At 44.4% G+C, this 24,425-nt stretch overlaps 1 protein-coding gene across 4 annotated transcripts in view; it reads right to left on the bottom strand.

Moving 5' to 3' along the window:
* The window catches only part of SMAGP (small cell adhesion glycoprotein), a 28,639-nt gene extending 4,491 nt beyond the window's left edge, over positions 1-24,148 (bottom strand). Inside the window, exons 1-3 of one of the 4 annotated variants that reach the window (XM_081249413.1) lie at positions 22,668-24,147; positions 22,202-22,313; positions 21,225-21,296 (exon numbers count right to left, since the gene is read on the bottom strand). In XM_081249413.1, the coding sequence (XP_081105539.1) occupies positions 21,225-21,258 (34 nt within the window). In that variant the 5' untranslated portion in view covers positions 21,259-21,296; positions 22,202-22,313; positions 22,668-24,147. The other 3 variants (XM_081249414.1, XM_081249412.1, XM_081249415.1) reach the window with 3 other exon arrangements.
* Positions 24,149-24,425: the final 277 nt, after the last annotated feature.

Here is a 24,425-nt window from a genome sequence, read left to right as displayed (position 1 = left end):
AATTTTAGTGAGGCTTCAGAGAACAGATATGTATGAGTCCTCGGAAAGAGAATCCAGGAGGGTAGATGATTCCTAGTTGGGAAATTCTGCAAATAATCCCAATTATAACAGCTGCCATTGGCTAAGTCCCTGCTTTGTGCTGGGCATTTCGTATACATAATTATGAATCCTTAGAATACCAACCACTTCACAGCAGGTGTTTTTACTTGCCAATGTGGACCCTGAGGCCCGGGAAGAGTTAAGTGACATCCCTCGTATTACACATGAAGGAACAGTGGATGGAGCCAAGATCTGAATCCAGGACTAGTCCCTCCAAAGCCCAAGGTATTTATACTAAGCCTTCCTACCACTGTCCTTTTCTTTTTTTTCCAATAGGGAAAAAGAGGAAGAGGTAACAAAAGATAACTATGAGGCAGCACGAGCTTTCCAAAAGTGCAAGGTTTTAAAAGGTATGGACAGTTGCGGAAGAAAAACCAGAGGACCACAATCAAATACAGACCGTTGCATTACAAAGAGGGCTCCTTTAATGTGAACTTGCTCACAGGCGACTGGTGAGCAGGGAATGATATCAGAATGGTATCAGTCACAATGGTTCATATGCAACCTCAAGCTTTCTACAACTGCAGAGTACATTTCATCAATAAAGACCTTAAGAAACATAAAATGCACTAGAAGTACCTTCCTTGGACGCAGTTATCAGTTGGTTTCCACTTATACTAAGCCATCTGGTGATGCAGTAAGTACAAATGAAGGAGGTACAAAAAAAATAATTATATACAAAAACATGAGAAGAAGGCAGAGTTATGTAAGAAATTTACCTCTATATGAAATCTACCTCTATGAGAAAACACTAGAAGAAGGCAGATCCTACATCAGATTTTTATTTTTGATAAAAATAATCTCTGTTGAAAGTTAAGTCTCTCTGGAACCAACTTCTAAAAGGAGGAAGCACACTCCCCAGAGCACAGGGGGTCTAGGACAGACAGGGATTCAAGGTTCAGTGTTGGTGGAGATGTAACTGCCAATATTTTAATTCAGACTGTTGTATTTCTAGGGTTCTCGTTACAAAGTTTCATAAGTTTTGAGTGTTCTGTCCCAATTCTGTCTTTCCTGTAAGCCCATTTCCAGTAATGGGATTTCAGAATGTGAATCTTTTCAAAAATGCACATAAAGGTTAAAAGCAGAAACTTAAAAGAATAGTGTCAGGAAGCACTATACAGCTCAAGTTGGCAAACACATAGGAAGGGCAATTTAAAAAGTGTTATATTTGGGGCTTCCCTGGTGGCACAGTGGTTGAGAGTCCGCCTGCCGATGCAGGGGACACGGGTTCGTGCCCCGGTCCAGGAGGATTCCACGTGCCGCAGAGCAACTAGGCCCGTGAGCCACGGCCGCTGAGCCTGCGCATCCGGAGCCTGTGCTCTGCAACAGAAGAGGCCGCAATAGTGAGAGGCCGGTGTAAAGTAAAAAAAAAAAAAAAAGTGTTATATTTGGAGCAAAAACAAGGAAATGGGCCAGGCTTGCTATCTGGGCCTGAAGTTAAGAGGTCGGAGGTAATAGAGAAACTAGAACTCTCCCAGCCTGTTTTGCCTCTGTCTCCTATCAAAGAGAATGATTTCCGTACTAAAGGAGAGCAGGAGCCTTGGTGACGTGGGGAAGTGAGCTCAAGAGAAGGGACACAACCCAGAAAGCACCAAGCTAATCTAAAAGGGATCCAGGTAAGTGACAGCCAAGGGCACCGAAAGAACATGTAAATGGGATCACTATTGATGATACAGGAACTTCTGAGAAAGACAGAGGGGCCAGGAGCCTGAAGGGCCACAGAAAGAGATGGATTCTGTAAACAACTGGTGAAACTGATATAGTTCCTCAGCAAAATTCTAGAACAAGTTATAAGGAACTGCTTTGGGGGTCCTGAACTTGAAACCACAAGCATTAAGAGTTAATGTGAGGGACTTCCCTGGTGGCGCAGTGGTTGAGAGTCCGCCTGTCGATGCAGGGGATACAGGTTCATGCCCCAGTCTGGGAAGATCCCACATGCCGTGGGGCGGCTAGGCCCGTGAGCCATGGCCACTGAGCCTGCGCGTCCGAAGCCTGTGCTCCACAATGGGAGAGGCCACAACAGTGAGAGGCCTGCGTACCGCAAAAAAAAAGAGTTAATGTGAGACCGCTAGGAGCAAGCTGGGTCAGACAAGTCACACAGCCTTTTTAGACTGAGGTTCCAGGTTCATAGACAGAGAAATTAAAAGGCTAATTCAGCAAGTATTTACAGAGTGTGTACTCTGTGCCAGGGTCCATTCAAGGTCCTGGGCATAGATTAGTGAACACAACAAGCAAAAACTCATGCCTTCACAGTTCCTTAGAAGACTAAACAGAATTATCATATGATCCAGCAATTTTACTTCTGAGTATCTATCCAAAAGAAATGAAAGCAGGAACTCAAACAGATATTTGTACACCAATATTCACAGCAGCATTATTCACAATAACTAAGAAGTGAAACAACTCAAATGTCCATCAACAGATGAACAGATAGACAAATTATGGTATATATATACACACACAATGGAATATTATTCAGCCTTAAAAAGGAAGGACGTTCTGACACATGCTACTATGTGGATGAACTTTGAAGACATCATGCTAACTGAAATAAGCCAGTCACAAAAGGACAAATATCGTATGATTCCACTTGTCTGAGGTACCTAGAATAGTCAAATTCATAGAGACAGACAGTGGTTATCAAGAGCTGGGAAGAGGGGAGAATGAGGAGTTATTGTTTAATGGCTACCAAGTTTCAGTTTGGGATGATGAGAAAGTTCTAGAGAGGGATGATGGTGATGGTTGCAAAACAATGTGAATGTACATAATGCCACTGAACTGTATCCTTTAAAATGGTAGATTTTAGGATTGGTTCAAGATGGTGGAGTAGAAGGATGTGCGCTCACTCCCTCTTGAGAGAGCACTGGAATCACAACTAACTGCTGAACAATCATCAACAGGAAGACACTGGAACTCACCAAAAAAGGCACCCCACATCCAAAGACAAAGGAGAAGCCGCAATGAGATGGTAGGAGGGGCACAATCACAATAAAATCAAATCCCATAACTGCTGGGTGGGTGACTCACAAACTGGAGAACACTTATACTACAGAAGTCCACCCACTGGAGTGAAGGTTCTGAGCCCCATGTCAGGCTTCCTAACCTGGGGGGTCTGGCAACGGGAGGAGGAATTCCCAGAGAATCAGACTTTGAAGGCCAGCAGGATTTGATTGCAGGCCTTTGACAGGGCTGGGGGAAACAGAGACTCCATTCCTGGAGGGCACACACAAAGTAGTGTGCGCACCAGCACCCAGGGGAAGGAGCAGTGACCCCAAAGGAGACTGAACCAGACTTGCCTGCTAGTGTTGGAGGGTCTCCTGCAGAGCTGGGCAGTGGCTGTGGCTCACCTTGGGGACAAGGACACTGGCAGTAGAAGTTCTGGGAAGTACTCCTTGGCATGAGCCACCCCGGAGTCTGCCATTAACCCCACCAAAGAGCCTGCAGCCTCCAGTCGCCTCAGGCCGAACAACCAACAGGGAGGGAACCCAGCCCCACCCATCAGCAGACAAGCAGATTAAAGCTTTACTGAGCTCTGCCCATCAGAGCAACACCCAGCTCTACCCACCACCAGTATCTTCCATCAGGAGGCTTGCACAAGCCTCTTAGATAGCCTCATCCACCAGAGGGCAGACAACAGAAGCAAGAAGAACTACAATCCTGCAGCTTGTGGAACAAAAACCCATTCACAGAAAGACAGACAAAATGAAAAGGCATAGGACTATGCACCAGATGAAGGAACAAGATAAAACCCCAGAAAAACAACTGAATGAAGTGGAGATAGGCAACCTTCCAGATAAAGAATTCAGAATAATGATAGTGAAGATGATCCATGATCCAGGACCTTGGAAAAAGAATGGAGGCAAAGATCGAGAAGATGCAAGAAATGTTTAACAAAGACCTAGAAGAATTAAAGAACAAACAAACAAAGATGAACAATACAATAACTGAAATGAAAAATACACTAGAGGAATCAATAGCAGAATAACTGAGGGAGAAGAACGGATAAGTGACGTGGAAGACAGAATGGTGGAATTCACTGCCGTGGAACAGATTAGAGAAAAAAGAATGAAAAGAAATGAAGACAGCCTAAGAGACCTCTGGGACAGTATCAAACGCACCAACATTCACATTATAGGGGTCCCAGAAGGAGAAGATGGAGAGAAAGGACCCGAGAAAATATTTGAAGAGATTACAGTCGAAAACTTCCCTAACATGGGAAAGGAAATAGCCACCCAAGTCCAGGAAGCACAGAGAGTCCCAGGCAGGATAAACCCAAGGAGAAACACGCCAAGACACATTTTTTTTTGGGGGGGGGGTACGCGGGCCTCTCACTGTTGTGGCCTCTCCCGTTGCGGAGCACAGGCTCCGGAAGCGCAGGCTCAGCGGCCATGGCTCACAGGCCCAGCCGCTCCGCGGCATGTGGGATCTTCCCAGACTGGGGCACGAACCCGCGTCCCCTGCATCGGCAGGCGGACTCTCAACCACTGTGCCACCAGGGAAGCCCCCCAAGAAACATATTAATCAAACTGACAAGAATTAAAGACAAAGAAAAATTATTAAAAGCAACAAGGGAAAAACGACAAATAACATACAAGGGAACTCCCGTAAGGTTAACAGCTGATTTCTCAGCAGAAACTCTACAAGCCAGAAAGGTGTGGCACGATATATTTAAAGTGATGAAAGGGAAGAAGCTACAACCAAGATTATTCTACCCAGCAAGGATCTCATTCTGATTTGAAATAGAAATCAAAAGCTTTACAGACAAACAAAAGCTAAGAGAAATCAGCACCACTAAACCAGCTCTACAACAATGCTAAAGAAACTTCTCTAAGTGGGAAACACAAGAGAAGAAAAGGATCTACAGAAACAAAACCATAACAATTAAGAAAATGGTAATAGGAACATACATATCGATAATTACCTTAAACGTGAATGGATTAAATGCTCCAACCAAAAGACACAGGCTCGCTGAACGGATACAAAAACAAGACCCATATATATGCTGTCTACAAGAGACCCAATTCAGACATAGGGACACATACAGACTGAAAGTGAGGGGATGGAAAAAGATATTCCATGCAAATGGAAATCAAAAGAAAGCTGGAATAGCAATACTCATATCAGATAATGACTTTAAAATAAAGACTGTTACAAGAGACAAGGAAGGACACTACATAATGATCAAGGGATCAATCCAAGAAGAAGATACAACAATTATAAATATATATGCACCCAACATAGGAGCACCTCAATATATAAGGCAACTGCTAACAGCTATAAAAGAGAAAATCGACAGTAACACAATAATAGTGGGGGACTTTAACACCCCAGTTACACCAATGGACAGATCATCCAGACAGAAAATTAACAAGGAAATATAAGCTTTAAATGACACAATAGACCAGAAAGATTTAATTGACATTTACAGGAGATTCCATCCTAAAACAGCAGATTACACTTTCTTCTCAAGTGCACATGGAACATTCTCCAGGATAGATCACATCTTGGGTTGCAAATCAAGCCTCAGTAAATTTAAGAAAATTGAAATCATATCAAGCAGCTTTCCAACCACAACGCTATGAGATTAGAAATAAATTACAGGGAAAAAAACGTAAAAAAGACAAACACATGGAGGCTAAACAATACATTACTAAATAACCAAGAGATCACTGAAGAAATCAGAGGAAATCAAAAAATACCTAGAGACAAATGACAATGAAAACACAACGATCCAAAACCTATGGGATGCAGCAAAAGCAGTTCTAAGAGGGAAGTTTATAGCAATACAATCCTACCTCAAGAAATATGAAAAAACTCAAATAAACAGTCTAACTTTACACCCAAAGGAACTGGAGAAAGAAGAACAAACAAAACCCAAAGTTAGTAGAAGGAAACAAATCATAAAGGTCAGAGCAGAAATAAATGAAATAGAAACAAAGAAAACAATAGCATAGATCAATAAAACTAAAAGGTGGTTCTTTGAGAAGATTAACAAAATTGATAACCTTTAGCCAGACTCATCAAGAAAAAGAGGGAGAGACTCATATCAATAAAATTAGAAATGAAAAAGGAGAAGTTACAATGGACACCGCAGAAATACAAAGCATCCTAAGAAACTACTACAGGCAACTCTATGCACATAAAATGGACAATCTGGAAGAAACAGACAAATTCTTAGAAAGGTATAACCTTCCAAGACTGAAACAGGAAGAAACAGAAAATATGAACAGACCAATCACAAGTAATGAAATTGAAACTGTGATTAAAAATCTTTGAACAAACAAAAGTCCAGGACCAGATGGCTTCACAGGTGAATTCTATCAAACATTTAGAGAAGAGCTAACACCCTTCCTTCCCAAACTCTTCCAAAAAATTGCAGCAGAAGGAACACTCCCAAACTCATTCTACGAGGCCACCATCACCCTGATACCAAAACCAGACAAAGATACTACAAAAAAACAAAATTACAGACCAATATCACTGATGAATATAGATGCAAAAGTCCTCAACAAAATACTAGCAAACAGAATCCACCAACACATTAAAAGGATCATACACCACGATCAAGTCGGATTTATCCCAGGAATGCAAAGATTCTTCAATATATGGAAATCAATCAATGTGATACACCATATTAACAAACTGAAGAATAAAAACCATATAATCATCTCAATAGATGCAGAAAAAGCTTTTGACAAAATTCAACACCGATTTATGATAAAAACTCTCCAGAGGGCTTCCCTAGTGGCGCAGTGGTTGAGAATCCGTCTGCCGAAGCAGGGGACATGGGTTTGTGCACCGGTCCGGGAAGATCCCACATGCTGTGGAGCGGCTAGGCCTGTGAGCCATGGCCGTTGAGCCTGCGCATCCAGGGCCTGTGCTCCGCGACCGGAGAGGCCACAACAGTGAGAGGCCCGCGTACCGCAAAACAAAAAAACAAAAAAAACCCCCAAAAAACCCACAACTCTCCAGAAGTGGGCATAGAGGGAACCTACCTCAACATAATAAAGGCCATATATGACAAACCCACAGCAAACATCATTCTCAATGGTGAAAAACTGAAAGCATTTCCTCTAAGTTCAGGAACAAGACAAGGATGTCCACTCTCACCACATTATTCAACATAGTTTTGGAAGTTCAAGCCACGGCAATCAGAGAAGAAAAAGAAATAAAAGGAATACAAATTGGAAAAGAAGTAAAGCTGTCACTGTTTGCAGATGACATGATACTATACATAGATAATCCTAAAGATGCCACCAGAAAACTACTAGAGCTAATCAATCAATTTGGTACAGTTGCAGGATACAAAATTGACGCACAGAAATCTCTTGCATTCCTATACACTAACAATGAAAGATCAGAAAGAGAAATTAAGGAAAAACTCCCATTCACCACTGCAACCAAAAGAATAAAATACCTAGGAATAAACCTACCTAAGGAGGTAAAAGACCTGTACTCAGAAAACTATAAGACACTGATGAAAGAAATCAAAGATGACACAAACAGATGGAGAGATACACCATGTTCTTGGATTGGAAGAATCAATATTGTGAAAATGACTATACTACCCGAAGCAATCTACAGATTCAGTGCAATCCCTATCAAATTACCAATGGCATTTTTTACAGAACTAGAACAAAAAATCTTAAAATTTGTGCGGAGACACAAAGGACTCCGAATAGCCAAAGCAATCTCGAGGGAAAAAAAACAGAGCTGGAGGAATCAGACTCCCTGACTTCACACTATACTACAAAGCTACAGTAATCAAGACAATCAAGGCATAAAAACAGAAATATAGATCTTTGGAACAGGATAGAAAGCCCAGAGATAGACCCACACACCTATGGTCAACTAATCTATGACAAAGGAGGCAAGGATATACATTGGAGAAAAGAGAGTCTCTTCAATAAGTGGTGCTGGGAAAACTAGACAACTACATGTAAAAGAATGAAATTAGAACACTCCCTAACACCATACACAAAAATAAACTCAAAATGGATTAAAGATCTAAATGTAAGACTGGACACCATAAAACTCAGAAGAAAATATAGGAAGAACACTCTTTGACATAAATCACAGCAAGATCTTTTTTGACCCACCTCCTAGAGTAATGGAAATAAAAACAAAAATAAACAAATGGGACCTGATGAAATTTAAAAGCTTTTGCACAGAAAAGGAAACTATAAACAGGCGAAAAGACAATGCTCAGAGTGGGAGAAAATATTTGCAAACTAATCAGTGGACAAAGGATTAACCTCCAAAATATACAAAAGCTCATGCAGCTCAATATTAAAAAAAAGAACCCAATCAAAAAATGGGCAGAAGACCTAAATAGACACTTCTCCAAAGAAGACATACAGATGGCCAAGGGGCACATGAAAAGCTGCTCAACATCACCAATTATCAGAGAAATGCAAATCAAAACTACAATGAGGTATCATCTCACACTGGTTAGAATGGGCATCATCAGAAAATGTACAAACAACAAATGCTGGAGAGGGTGTGGAGAAAAGGGAACCCTCTTGCACTGCTGGTGGGAATGTAAATTGATACAGCCACTATGGAGAACAGTATGGAGGTTCCTTAAAAAACTAAAAATAGAACTACTATATGACCCAGCAATCCCACTACTGGACATATACCCAGAGAAAACTGTAATTCAAAAAGACACATGCACTGCAATGTTCATTGCAGCAGTATTTACAATAGCCAGGTCATGGAAGCAACCTAAATGCCCAATGACAGACAAATGGATAAAGAAGATGTGGTACCTATATACAATGGAATATTAGCCATAAAAAGGAACGAAATTGGGTCATTTGTAGAGACGTGGATGGACTTAGAGACTGTCATACAGAGTGAAGTAAGTCAGAAAGAGAAAATCAAATATCACATATTAATGCATATATGTGGAACCTAGAAAAATGGTACAGATGAACAGGTTTGCAGGGCAGAAACTGAGACACAGATGTAGAGAACAAATGTATGGACACCAAGGGGGGAAAGCAGAGGGGCGGGGATATGGTGGTGTGATGAATTGGGAGATTGGGATTGACATGTATACACTGATATGTATAAAATAGATAACTAATAAGAACTTGCTGTATAAAAAATAAAAAATAAAATTCGAAAAAAAATAAAATGCAATAAAAAAGGTAAATTTTATGTTATGTATAATTTTACCACAACTTAAAGAAAAAATTTTGTCATACAATTTACATCATGAGGGGGGAAGATGGACAATGAACAGGTTAAAGAAGTAAAAGATATTAGACGTTGGTTAGTGTCATACAGAAAAGAAAATCGGGAAGGGGGATAAGGAGTTGGGATGTGGATAGGGGTGGTCAGAGAGTGTCCCTGATGAGGTGACTTGAGTAAAATAAACACCTATAGAAGGAGAGGGAGGCAGCCATGAGGAGACGTGGGAGAGAAACATTCCAGGCAGAGGTAACAGCAAGTTCAAGGTAGGGCCATCAAATAATATTGGAAAGCACCTGGGGCCGTCATAGGCTCAGCATGTTAAAGGTGCATCATGGAGGTCACTTGGAAGGAGCAAGGGGGAGCGGACGAGCAGGTGAAGTAGAGGGGGCTGTATAAGAGGGGCGTTGAAGGTCATGGAAGGCCTTTGGCTTTTTCAGTGAGTGAGATGCAACCCTTTTAGAGGTTTTTGAGCAGAGACTGGATTTACATTTCAAAGGGGTGCTTCTCAAACTCTGCAGTGCGTAAGAATCTCCTAGGGAGCTTGTTAAAATGCAGACTATAGGGGCTTCCCTGGTGGTACAGTGGTTAAGAATCTGCCTGCCAATGCAGGGGACACAGGTTTGAGCCCTGGCCCGGGAAGATCCCACATGCCGCAGAGCAACTAAGCCCGTGTGCCACAACTACTGAGCCTGCGCTCTAGAGCCCACAAGCCACAACTACTGAGCCCGTGTGCCACAACTACTGAAGCCCACACGCCTAGAGCCCGTGCTCTATAATAAGAGAAGCCACCGCAATGAGAAGCCTGCGCACCGCAACAAAGAGTAGCCCCCACTCACTGCAACTAGAGAAAGCCTGCACGCAGCAACGAAGACCCAATGCAGCCAAAAATAAAAAATAAAAATAAAAATAAAATAAAATAATGAAAAAAAATACAGACTATGGTTCATTAAGTCTAGGATGGGGCCTGAAATTCCAAAGACTGCCCTTTTGAAACATGGAGACCACCATGTTGTAAGGAAGACCAGTCTGGCTCACTGGAGGATAAGAGGCCACATGGAGGAAAACTGAGGCATCCCCAGCTCAGCCGACAGCCAGTACCAACTGGTAGACATGTGATGTCATTTTGGACCTTCTAGCCCAGTGAACCTTCCAGCAGATTGCAGCTGCATGAGTGAGCACATGCAGAGGAGTGTCCAGCCAACTCCCAGAATGGTAAGAAATAATAAATTGCTGCTGTTTTAATTCACTAAGTGTTGAAGTGGTTTGTTACACAGCAATAGGTAATTGAAACAGAAACTGAGTTTTAAGGGATCTCTTTGTGTGTGGACAACGGGCTGTGGGAAGGTGGGGACAGGAGGAGAAGCAGATTTTACCCAGCACGTGGGCACAGCTGAATCCACCCAAGGAGGGGAGTCTTTTTCTAGTTTGCACAAAGGCACTGGCTGGGTCTAGCAGCAGTCCCGTGAGAAAGCGGTGGGATTCTGGAGACTTCTCGGGTGGTCCAGTGGTTGAGAATCCACCTTCCAATGCAGGGGATGTGGGTTCGATCCCTGGTCGGGGAACTAAGATCCCACATGCTGCAGGGCAATTACTGAGCCTGCGCGCTGCAATGAAAGATCCCACATGCGTCGACGAAGATCCTACGTGCTGCGACGAAGATCCCGCGTGCCGCAACTGAGACCCGATGCAGCCAAATAAATGAATAAATTAAAAAAAAAATTTTTTTTAAAAGAAAGTGGTGGGATTCTGGATATATTCTGAAGTTAAGGCTGAGGATGTGGGGTGAAGTCACGGATAACACCAAGGTTTGGGGCCTGGGTAACTGGAGGGAGAGAAGGCCTGCTGTTACCTGAGATGCGAAGCCTGCAGGTGGAACAGGTTTAGAAGGGAAGATCCAGAGTTCAATTTTGGACATGATTGCAGACATCAAGACTGGAATCTGGGGGAATTCACTGGTGATCCAGTGGTTAGGACTGCGCTTTCACTGCTGAGGGTGTGGGTTCAATCCCTGGTCAGGGAACTAGGATCCCATGAGATGTGTGGTGTGGAAAAAAAAAAAAAGACTGGAATTTGGGGAAGAGGTCTGGATTGGAGATTTTAAAAGTCAGCATCTTTACAACCATGAGACTGAATGAGATCACCAAGGGAGTAAGTACAGATAAAGAGGACCAAGGACCGAGCCCAGGGAGGAAAAAGCAAAGGAAGCTGAGGAGTAGCAGCCAAAGAGACCAAGTACAAGGACCACCAGGTTTTCCCACAGAGGTCATGAGTGACCTTGACAAGAAAAGCTTGGTGAAGTGCTGAGTATAAACCCCTGGTTTACAGTGGGTTCAAGAAAAAAAGAAAGCAACCTAAGTGTCAATTGACAGATGAATAAAGAAGATGTGGTGTATATATACATACACACACACACACACACACACACACACACACTGAAATATTACCCAGCCATAAAAAAGAATGAAATAATGCCACTTGCAGCAACATGGATGGACCTAGAGATTATCATACTAAGTGAAGTAAGCCAGACAAAGACAAATATGATACGATATCACTTATATGTGGAATCTAGAAAAACAAAGAAACAAATGAACTTATTTATAAAACAAATAGACAGACAGACATAGAAAACAAATTTATGGTTACCAAAGGGAAAAGGGGGGTAAATTAGGAGCTTGGGATTAACAAATACACACTACTATCTATAAAACAGATAACCAACAAGGACCTACCATATAGCACAGGACACTAAACTCAGTATTTTGTAATAACGTATAAGGGAAAAGAACCTGAAAAAGAATAGATACATACGTATATGTATAACTGAATCATTTTGCTGTACACCTGAAACTAACACAACATGTAAATCAATTATACTTCAATAAAAAAAGAAAAGAAAGAAAAAAAGGGAAGGAGAGGCACTGAAGGCAGAATATAAACTCTTTTTTTTTTCTGTAAAGTTGAGCAGGGAAATAGGGCTATAGCTGGAGGGGGAAGAGAGTTCAAGTTTTTTGTTTATTTTTGCTTTTCTTAGATGGGATAAGTGACAGCCTGTTTATGTACGGACAGGAATGACTCAGATGAGAGGGAACAATTGACGGCTGGAGCCGTGTCCTTGAAGGGATGGGACCCAGTGCACGGATGAAGGGATTGACTGCAGACAGCAGAGATCGTTCATGACTAATGTGCACATGGGCACGGAGGTGGGCAGTAGGTACATGGGGGCAGTGGGAGCCTTTGGCAGTTCTCTTCTGAGAACTTTAATTTGCTCCAGAAAATAGACGTGTCATCAACTGAGAGTAAGCATGGGGAGGGGGTTAGATGAGTGGAAGGTGCTGCCTGAGTAGCCAACGTCTCATCCCAGAACCGTGATAGAGTGTTTCCAACATCCCTGTGGATGGCTTTATCACACAGCCTGGCTTTATTAAGGACTAAGTTGGGTAGGGACTTCCCCGGTGGTCCAGTGGTTAAGATTCCACCTTCCAATGCAGGGGGCGCGGGTTCTATCCCTGGTCGGGGAACTAAATAAGAACCTGCATGCTGTGCAGCACGGCCAAAAATTAAAAAAAAAGGACTAAGTTGGGGGGGAGTAACTGGCCATCAGGGAATGGAATGATGCCAGTCTAAACAGCTTCTTCTTCCACTGGGATTTGACCTTAATTCTTTTTTTTTTTAATGTTTTTTTTTTTTTTGCGGTACACGGGCCTCTCACTGCTGTGGCCTCTCCCATTGCGGAGCACAGGCTCCGGACGCGCAGGCTCAGCGGCCATGGCTCACAGACCCAGCCGCTCCACGGCATGTGGGATCCTCCCGGACCGGGGCACGAACACGCGTCCCCTGCATTGGCAGGCGGACTCTCAACCACTGCGCCACCAGGGAAGCCCCTGACCTTAATTCTTTTTGAATTGATATTATGATGTCAGACCATGCCAGGGCCAAATCAAGGCCTTTGTGTAATTCAAAATAAAAATACGGACTTCCATAGTGGCGCAGTGGTTAATAATCCATCTGCCAATGCAGGGGAGACGGGTTCGAGCCCTGGTCTGGGAAGATCCCACATGCCGCGGAGCAACTAAGCCCGTGGGCCACAACTACTGAGCCTGTGCTCTGGAGCCCGTGAGCCACAACTACTGGGCCCATGTGCCACAACTACCGAAGCTTGCGCGCCTACAGCCCATGATCCGCAGTGGGAGAAGCCACTGCAATGAGAAGCCTTCGCACCGCAATGAAGAGTAGCCGCCGCCCGTCTCAACTAGAGAAAGCCCGCGCGCAGCAACGAAAACCCAACACAGCCATACATACATACATACATACATACATACATACATACATAAATAAATAAAACAAATAAATTTATTTTAAAATAAATAAATAAAAATAAAAATACTAAATCACAAGACAGATAAAAGAAAGTCCAATAATACATTTTCCCTTTATGGTAACAACTCTTAGCTTTTTTGCTTGTTTTTAAAATACAGTGAGGGAATTCCCTGGCTGTCCAGTCGTTAGGACTCTGCGCTCTCACTGCCAAGGGCCCGGGTTCAATCCCTGGTCGGGGAACCAAGATCCCACAAGCCAGGCAGCACAGACAAAAAAAAAAAAAAAAATAGTGAATATTAAATCCTTTGTGAGAGCTTTTGTTTTGGTGCTCTGCCTTATTGGTGCCTTCCACACAGGCTTAGTGTGGAAGGGTTTAGTGTCCTTTGGGTAAATACAGACCCCAGTAGACCCAGGGAAGGTTCAACAAATCTGTGAAGGACTCAAAGTTAGAGGGGCAACTAGTAAGCTGATAAAGAGATTTAAAATGACTGGAGAAATTGGCCAAACTGAACAAGATGAGAATTCAACACACACCTTGCTCTTCCGGGAAATCAACTACTCACAAATAATGGGGAAGCCACAGCTTAGCAGCATCTATAAAAGACTTACAGTGGGATCACTAGAAATTCACCGACACTGGAAGGATAGAACCCAAAATAGCAGCAAGAGTGAGAGGAAGGTCGTAGAATTTTGGATGCTTTTTATTTTCTTTCTTTTCCTTTATCTTCCAAATTTCTTATGATGATAATGACTTTTATAATCATAAAATATTTAAAACTTGCTGCTATTTTAGGCACCATGAATATAAATGTGGTCTCTACAATGGCATCAACAGTGCTGCCCTACTCTGCGCTATTCCTAGACCACTGAATTGCATCTGGGTGCCAGTTTTTTTTTTTGTTTTTTTTTTTGCGGTAGGCGGGCCTCTCACTGTTGTGGCCTCTCCCCTTGCAGAGCACAGGCTCCGGATGCGCAGGCTCAGCAGCCATGGCTCACGGGCCTAGCCGCTCTGCGGCATGTGGGATCTTCCCAGACCGGGGCACGAACCCGTGTCCCCTGCATCGGCAGGCGGACTCTCAACCACTGCGCCACCAGGGAAGCCCTGGGTGCCAGTTTTGAGCTGAGCAGCCAACACAGTGAATGGCTTGGAAACCGTATCAGATCAGGAAAGCCTGTAAGAGAAAGCTGAGTGAAAACTTAGTTGGGGATGGAGGGTTGGGACCTGAATGCTGTCTTTGAATATACCAACGATGACCTGTACAAGAGCACTAATGGCAGAAACTAATGGGAGATGGATGCCTTCCCCAGAGAACGGAGAGCAAAACTGGGCAGATGCTTCATGGGGAACTGGAGAGAGAATTCCAGCACAGAACAGGTAGTTGAACTATCTGACCCTCAGGACCTTTCTCAGCCTTAATGTTAGAATTTTTATAAATTGAAAATGTTCTATCAGAATTCACTACAAAAGCAAATTTTCAAACTGCTGAACTCTCAATGAAGTCTGTAGTTTAGTTAACAGTGTCGCACCAATGTTGGGACTTCCCTGGTGGTCCAGTGGGTAAGAAGATTCTGCACTCCCAATGCAGAGGTCCCAGGTTTGATCCCTGGTCAGGGAACTAGATCCCACATGCATGCCGCAACTAAGAGTCCTCATGCTGAAACTAAACATGCCACAGTGAAGATCTCGCGTGCCGCAACTAAGACCCAGTGCAGCCAAAATAAATAAATAAATATTTTAAAAATAAATAAATTAAAATAAAAAGAATAATTCATTAAAAAAAAACCAGTATCATACCAATGTTAATTTCCTGGTCTTCACAAATGTATTGTGGTTATCTCTATCGACGTCAAATGTACCAAATGACATTTGAGGAAACATGGCTGAAGGGTATACAAACTCTCTGTACTATTTTTGCAACTTTTCTATAAATCTAAAATTATTCCAAAATAAAATGTCTATTAAAAAATCAAAAATTTAGGGCTTCCCTGGTGGCGCAGTGGTTGAGAGTCCGCCTGCCGATGCAGGGGACACGGGTTCGTGCCCCGGTCCGGGAAGATCCCACATGCCGCGGAGTGGCTGGGCCCGTGAGCCATGGCCGCTGAGCCTGCGCATCCAGAGCCTGTGCTCCGCAACGGGAGAGGCCATGACAGTGAGAGGCCCGCATACGGCAAAAAAAAAAAAAAAAAAAAAAAAAAAAAAAAATTAAAAGAATCTAAAAAAGAGTGGGCATATGTATATGTATAACTGATTTGCTTTACTGTACTTTGTTGTACTAATACAACATTGTAAATCAACTACAGTCCAATAAAAATTTTTAACAAATCAGGGACTTCCCTGGTGGTCCAGTGTGTAAGCCTCTGTGATTCCACTGCAGGGGGCATGGGTTCGATCCCTGGTCAGGGAACTAAGATCCTGCATGCCGTGCAGCAAGGTCAAAAAAAAAAAAAAAAAATCAAGAATTTGAATTCTACTCCACACAGAAGAGCTTTTCTCAGACTAAAAGTCACAGGGTGTCAGAGCTAATGAGCCGGAGCCTTTGGGCTTTAAGTATCAGAACAATAATCTATATTTGTGACTTACAGTTTGCAAAACATACATTATTTTATCTCTACTCCAAGAATGTGATGTAAGTAGCATTGGTATTATCACTATGTACAAGCCAGAAAATTGAGGTAGCTCAGCAAGCTTCGTCAACCAGCCCACCGTCACTCAGTGGTTGGCCCAGCCAGGCTTTAAATCTATCTCCTCACTTCAAGGTTCTTCGCAACTTCTGGAACCATTCCTGCCTTGCCTCCAGCTAAACATTTTGTTGACGTGTCCACTGGGTTTGGTTCTCAGGGTTTTATTGCAGGATGGGTGTTCACTAAAGCACTGTTTGCAAGAGTGACACATACCTGAATGTCTATCAGCAGAGGAATGATTAAATAAATGACAGGTCATTCATTCTGGAAATAGTACAGTTGTTAAAAAGAATGTGGTAGATCTGCAATTACTGGGACAGAATATATGGTTAGACAAAAAAAGCAAACTGCTAGGGCAGTATGTGTTATATGATTACATGTTTGTAAAAAAAAGTAAAGTAGGGCTTCCCTGGTGGCGCAGTGGTTAAGGATCCGCCTGCCAATGCAGGGGACACGGGTTCGAGCCCTGGTCCAGGAAGATCCCACATGCCGTGGAGCAACTAAGCCCGTGTGCCACAACTATTGAGCCTGCACTCTAGACCCTGCGAACCACAACTACTGAAGCCTGCGTGCCTAGAGAAAGCCCGTGCACAGCAATGAAGACCCAGCGCAGCCAAAAATAAATAAATAAATTTTAAGAAAAAGAAAATAGAACTATAAACATATATATATATATACACACACACACACACACATAGAAAAAGTCTAGAAGGTTATTCCCTGAGGGGCATGTAATAGCTTTGTAATGAAAGAACAACAACGAAGTAAACTAAGTTCAGGAAACGTGGCATACAAGGGGAGAAATGGTTTACAGCTTTCCCCCCATTATCTCCTGTTCCTACCCCATTTCTCTCCTGTCTCCTCTTCCAAACAAAGGAATAAGAATGTTACTTTGGGGACTTCCCTGGCAGTCCAGTGAGTAAGACTCCGTGCTCCTGATGCAGGGGGCCTGGGTTCGATCCCTGGTCAGGGAACTAGATCCCGCATGCATGCCTCAACTATGAGTCTGCATGCCGCAACTGAGTCTGCATGCCGCAACTAATAAGTCTGCCCACTGCAACTAAAAGATCCTGCATGCCTCAGTGAAGATCCCGTGTGCCACAACCAAGACCCAGTGCAGCCTAAATAAATAAATAAATAAATAAATAAATAAATAAATAAATAAATAAATAAATAAGAAAGGCAATATACTAAGGAAAGAAGAAATATTAAAAAAAAAAAAAGAATGTTACTTTGTTCCTTCCCTTCTCAGGCTCAGAAAGACTGTAGCATGCATTTTCTTTAAGGAGGGAGGCCTGGGGCTGAGGACCACAAGATCTGAGATTTGAGGCTCCACCCAAATCCTAACCTACAGCAAATGAACTTCAAGATCTATTTGGCTCACTCACTTTTTTTTTTTTGGTTGACCTAGATACCTGTTGGTTTGTTTGTGGCCCTTGTTCCTGGGCTAAATCTCTTATCACTGAGGCATCAGATCCTTTGCCACCTGAGTCTGACAACCTATTTATTTGCTCTAGCCCTGCCCAGCAAAGGGCGGCTCCCCCAATTCTCCTTTCCATGGGAACCCGCCCTGGAATTCTGCTCCCTTTCTCCTTCCTTCTCTTTCATGTGCCCCAGCCATGGGGTGGAGTGGCTGAGAGCAGTATACCATGACGGAAAGAATACAGGACTTGGCACAATATCCTGCCTCTGCCCTTATTAGCTGCGTGACCTTGGGAGAATTGCCTAACCTCTGAAAATTTCTTAACTTCCCTGAACCTCAGTTTTTGCTTCTGTAAAATGAGAATGAAACATGCTCACAGGGTTGTGATGAGGAATAAGCGAGATGAACAACACTGAGCATCTAATCTAGAGTGAGGACAACCTAGGATGTAGCTAGTGTGACAACATGGCAAGGGATGGGCTTTACCCAGTGGGGTGGGCAGAGTGGACAATGCCTATTCCACCCCACTCTCCTTCCAAGAGGGCAACTTATGCACTAGGCACAGCAGGCAATGCGCCTAGGGTCCACCATACTTCTAGGGGCCCATGAAAATGTTTTTTAATGATCTTAATTTCTTTTAAAATCAGAAGAAAAAATTGAATGTTTATATCAAGGAAATTATAATATTGTTATATCAATCAATTATAAATATAACCATTAATGATTTTATTGTATATTAATATTGTATTCTTCCTTATACCAACATAGTTGTAAAATACAATTTTTAACATATTACCTTTTTAAATGGAGGAATGGGCCCACAAAGGCAAAAGTGCCAAGGGCCCCTGAAAGTTCTAATGTGGCCCTCACTTTCAGCCCTCTTAAAGGATATCTCCTTTAGGAGATCTTTATAGATTGGGGCAAACGGATGTGAAAGGGCATAGGTGGGGAGGTGGGGAAAAGACATGCAAGACCCTCAATGATCCCATTCTTCAAAGTACAAGCCCTCACCCTGTCTGTAATTTCTCCATTTCTGTCCCTGAACTTACATTTGCTTGGACCCAGTGGGTAGGGGACTATATGATATGTCCTAAAATACCACTCCACTCATGTCATTTGTTGGGTTGAAAATGTAAATATACGACTCAACAACAACAAAACCAGACAATTGAAAAATGGGCAAGGACTTGAATAGACATTTCTCCAAAAGATATACAGTTGCCAATAAACACATGAAAAGATGTTCAACATCACTAATCATTAGGGAAATGTAAATCAAAACCACAATGAGATACCATTCACACCCATTAGGATAGCCACTATTAAAAATCAGAAAATAGGGCTTCCCTGGTGGCGCAGTGGTTGAGAGTCCGCCTGCCGATGCAGGGGACATGGGTTCGTGCCTAGGTCCGGGAAGATCCCACATGCCGCGGAGCGGCTGGGCCTGTGAGCCATGGCCGCTGAGCCTGCGCATCCGGAGCCTGTGCTCCGCAATGGGAGAGGCCACGACAGTGAGAGGCCCGCGTACGGAAAAAAAAAAAAAAAAATCAGAAAATAACAAGTGCTGTCAAGGATGTGGATAAATTGGAACCCTATGCATTGCTGGTAGGAATGTAAAATGGTATAGCTACCCTGGGAAACAGTATGGCAGTGCCTCAAAAAATTAAACAGAATTACCACACTTCTGGGTATATACCCAAAAGAACTGAAAGAGGGACTCGAAGAGATATTTGTACACCAACGTTCAAGCAGCAGTATTCACGACAGCCAAAAGGTGGAAGCAACCCAAGTATCTATTGGTGTATGAGTGGATAAATAAAATGATATACATTATATACATATAATATTATTCAGCCTTAGAAAGGAAGGAAATTCTGACAAATGCTACAAAATGGATGAGGCTCGGAAATGTTATGCTAGTGAAATAAGCCAGACACAAAAGGACAAATTTTGTATGATTACACTTATACCGGGTACCTAGTCAAATTTATACAGAGAGAAAGTATAATGGTGGTAGCCAGGGGCTGTGGGGAAGGGAATGAGGAGTTATTATTTAATGGATACAGAGTTTCAGTTTGGGAAGATGAAAAAGTTCTGGAGATGGATGGTGGTTAACAGTTGCACAGCAATGTGAATACCACTCAATACTTAATACCACTGAACTTGTACACCAAAAAATAATCAAAATGGTAACATTTATGTTTATCTTACCACAAAATTTAAAAAAGAATGTATATAGTTCTGCTTTTGTCCAAGTCCTAATTTCTCAGCTGCCCAAGCAAGCATCACCTCTCTTCCCTACAGGCAGGTTTATTCTGTAGGTCCTCTGCCCTGTCCCCCAGAATACCCTCCAAGGTAAGCACAGTCTCTGTAGTTTCAGAAGTGGCAAACGCTACCTTTATCTGGAATCCCTGCTGCACCCCTCTTTGCCTGTATAAACCTCACCCATCCTTCAAGGGTAAGGGCTCCATCCCTTCCCCACTCATGAAGCCTGTACTAACTAATCTAGACAGCTGCCCATTTCTCCCTTTTCTTATCTCCAGCAGACAACTAAGGGTCTGAATTGCTACATCACCAGTCACAGAGGACACTGCCTTTGACTTCCCCTGGGGTTCTCACTCACCTGTTTCCACATCAGTAAAGCAGAGAATGTCTATCCTAATGACAAATGAGACCGCATATGGAAACAAAGGTGTATAGACCAACCAAGGTTTTGTTCCTCCCTTACCCTAATTAACATGTAATGAAAACAACCAATGAATATCTGATGGTTTGTCCAGCTCAGCTTGGTTATGAAATGAAAGGTAGGAATCCATTCTCATTCTCTTTTTTTTTTGGGGGGAATCCATTCTTAACGTGAAGGGGAAAGAGGGGGATCCCTGACTAGGGAACAAGGGTAACAATAGTTCCGGGGAACAAGGGATTTTTGATGCTGGAGTGAATCATCAGAGGAGTGGAATTAGAAAGCAAGCAGAGGGACTTTCCTGGCGGTCCAGGGGTGAAGACTCTGTGCTTCCAAAGCAGGGGGCACCGCGGGTTCGATCCCTGGTGGGGGCACTAAGATCCCACGTGCCGCAGAATTCCTTTCTAGGAATAGGTGGGCTTTTCTAACAAGCACCCAGTAATAATAACAGATGTTACCGAGTGCTTGCTAGATATGAGACACTGTGCTAAGTGTTTTACATGGATTATCTCATTTAATCCTCACAAATAAGGTACTATTTCCCCCGTTTTACAAATGAGACTGGAGCTTAGAGGGTAGGTCACAAGGTCACAAAGCTCTAAGTAGTAGTACCAGGAATCAGTCCAGGTCCATGAAACTTCAGATTCCAACTGCACTAAAGTGTGCACGCTGGTTGCCTTCTGCTTCCTCCCAGGACCTTTTCTGGTGTGAGGCAGGTGGAGAGTAGTGAGAGTCTTCCCACCTGGGCAGAGGGCTCAGGGAATTCCAGGACTGGGCTGGGGTGGGGCAGTTTACGTGGGAAAGGCCTTCACCTACCTCCTGGAGAAGGCGTGGTTGGGAGGCTAGTCATCTCGGCAGGTGGACAGGCACCTGCAGGGAGGTGCAGATCTGTAGGAAGAGGGACAAAGAGCAGAATGAGGTGGATGGGCCCATGCCTGGGGCTGAAGATGACTGGAAATCCCAGGAAAGCCTTTGGTGCCAGGTTTTCCTGAGTCCCTTCCCCAACTCTCCCCCCACCCCCACCCCCACCCCCGCCCTATTGAACGTCTATCCGGGGATCCTTTCACTGGGCCACCATTCACCTAGGAGGTTTCTCAAGGCCTGAGAAAGTTAGGTAAATGTACGCAAATTAGCCGCGGACCCAGTTTCACCCAGGCGCGGTAACAAGTCCCCGGTTCTCTCCCAGCCCGAGGTCTGGGGGAAGCCGTCCACTAGGTGTCAGGAGAGCGCAGGGAGGTCAGGCCCCCGGCCCAGGCTCGGGGCCGGCGCGGGGGCAGCGGCAGGGCCGGGCTGGGGAGCCAGGCGCCGGGCAACGGAGGGAGGGTCGTCAGTCGCCCTCAGGCCCGCCCGAGACGGCCGGTTGTCGGGGCTCAGCCCTCCGCCCCCAGTGCCCCCTCGGGCGTCCGCTGCAACGTCCGCGCGGTCCACCGACCCCGCTGGCCGGGCCCCCGCGGCCGCCCACCACCGGCCCGGCCGTGACTCTGGCACCCTGGGGCCCTCGCCGCGTCCGCGGACGTCGGGGCTCGAGCCCGCGGCACCGCCCCCCGCGCCCCGACCCCGGTCCAGAGCCCTCCTGCGTTACCCGCGCCAGGCAGGGCTCGCTGCGCTCCGAGGGCGGCCCGTCCCGGGCACCGGTTCCGAGCCGCCGCGACGGGAGGCTCCAGCCGAGGCCTGAGCTCGGCCGCTCTCGGTTTCAGTTTTTGACGCGGCCGCGGCGGCTGCAGCGTGAGTGTGGGCGACCGGGCTCGCCTGGCCCTCCGGCCCTTCCCGGGTCCCCACCTCCGCGTGCTCACCTTACCAGTCGGACGGGCTGCAGGGGAAGGGCCGGCGCCGCGCCGCGCGTCCTGCTCAACTCGACGGGGGCGGGAACCGCAGGCACCGCGGGGACCCGCCGGGGACCCAGAGCTGAGGAAGCAGCGCAAAGACGCTCAAAGTTAGCTGCCGAGGCCGGCCGGGGGCGGGGGGGCGGCCGACTGGGTGGGACAGGAAAAGAGGAGAGAAACCGCCCTCTGCAGGTTCCCTCTGCCCGCCCGGCCGCCTCAGCTCCCCCGGGAGGAAAGGCTGCTTTTCCTTCTCCGATTGTCTCTTTACTCTCCATCCGGAGCCGCTTCCTCCCCCGCCTCCTCGAGGCGCCGGAGGGCACGGGATCAGAGTGAGCCCGCAGCTAATGGGATCTGTCCGCTTTCCCCGCCATCGACGTTATTTGAATTTTCAGCAAATGTGGAAAATTACATTTACTTGCGTTTGCATATCACTTACGTAAATAGGTCTGTATCCAGAAGCTTGGAACATAAGCTAACTTAGTGGGCACACCCCGGGCCGGGGAGCGGGGTGTGAGGTGGGGAGAGGAACGTTGCCCCATTCGGATCTTCCTTGCCCGAATTCATCCGAGGCAGTGTAGCGTAGAGGTTAAGAGCGTGTTGTGGACTTTGGACTCAAACAGCTCCAGCTCCGCTGCTTCTCAGCTGTGTGACTTTGGGCAAATTACTTAACATCTCTAAAAGCTGTTCCCTCATCCTTGAAATGCGGGACTGAAAAATCATGCCATTTCATAGCGTGGTTCTAGCACCTGGGAAGCACATCAATTTAACTACTAATTAATGCCATACTTTAGTCACCTCTTGACTCGCTTCTTTCTGGCAGGAAATGTTCCCAAATTAATGAGGAACTCAATGAGTAAGGACGTAACCTCACTCATGCTGTGTGATCTTAGACAGTTTTGTTTCATTTCTCTTATCTGGGGCAGTATCTACTGTGGGGATGGAATGAGTTAATATTGATACATTTAAAGCATTAGAAGCTTACCTGGCACACAGTAAGTGCTCAGTAAATGTTATCTTGGCTTCCTGTTTAGGGTTAGAACTCTTGTGGTTATTCTGTCTTCCCTCTCAGTGATACAGATTTCTGTGCTTCTTATTCCTGGGAGGCAGTCTCTAGGTTTGGGAATCAATATTTATATAGATCGGTAGAGCCAGAATTGTGCATGTTCATTTGGGAGACAAAGACTGAGAGAGTCTCAGAGAATGGGGGCACAGAGTGAGAAAAAAGCAAAGAAAGAAAGATAGAAAAGGAGGGAGGGAGGAAGGAAGGAAGGAAGAAAGGAAAGAAAAAGAAAGCAGAGTTGCTTTCATTCCTAAAGATGTTATGTGGTTGGAATAAAAATAAAAACAGAAAAAACAGAGTAAATTGACTAAATTCATTTACTTGAATATATTTTTAAAGGCATAGCAGTTACCAGTGAGGAAGAAGAAAGCCCACGTGTGGGAAAACTACCAATCCAACCAAGAAAGGCAAAGAAAGTAACACGTAGGCAAGGTGGATGTAAGTTAATAAAAAGGTAAGGCTGGCCAGTCCTCAGATAAAAGAATACCCAAGAGAAAAGGAAATTCAAATCCTAACGGTTAAGTTGCAAAGGTGGACAACTGCTTGCATTTATTGACAAGCTGACCATGAATTCCAAGAAAAGTTGAGATTTTTTCTTGTTATCTGGGTCAGTCTCCCGCATGGCATATTCCATTATGTCTGAAGATAGTTAAGAACCACAGACTCTCATGGGCCATCCAGCCCAACTGAATACTGATTTGCTGTGTTAGTTTTACAACTTAATTTGATGGCTAATAGTCTCTCACAAGCATTTTCTTTGTTTAAAATGTAACCTTAAAAGTTTTGCTGGTACATGATTTTAACCCTGTAGGCACATGCTATTCATTTTGAAAGTGTAAACATGCAGAAAAACAGGATCCAATATGCACATGCTCAGCACCCAATTTAGCATAAAATAAGCAATACTGTAAGCAGTATGTGCTCTGCTCTTTGGGGTGTCCCATATATCCTGGATGTGTGCTGTTTCTAGTACTCTCTGGATATCTTACCTAGTCTGTCAGTATTGTCCTTCACATTGCTGGAAGGCAGGGACTGGGTGATGTTCTTGCAATTAATTCTAGGTAGAGATGCATACAGATAGATGATGGATGAAGCCTCAAGTGGTGGTGAGCTACCAGTGTTCTCCAAGGATTA

This window comes from Mesoplodon bidens (assembly GCF_964165515.1).
Source record: "Mesoplodon bidens genome assembly, chromosome: 11".
In the NCBI taxonomy this organism is placed as follows: Eukaryota; Metazoa; Chordata; class Mammalia; order Artiodactyla; family Ziphiidae; genus Mesoplodon; species Mesoplodon bidens.
This window is presented reverse-complemented; position numbering and strand designations above follow the sequence as displayed.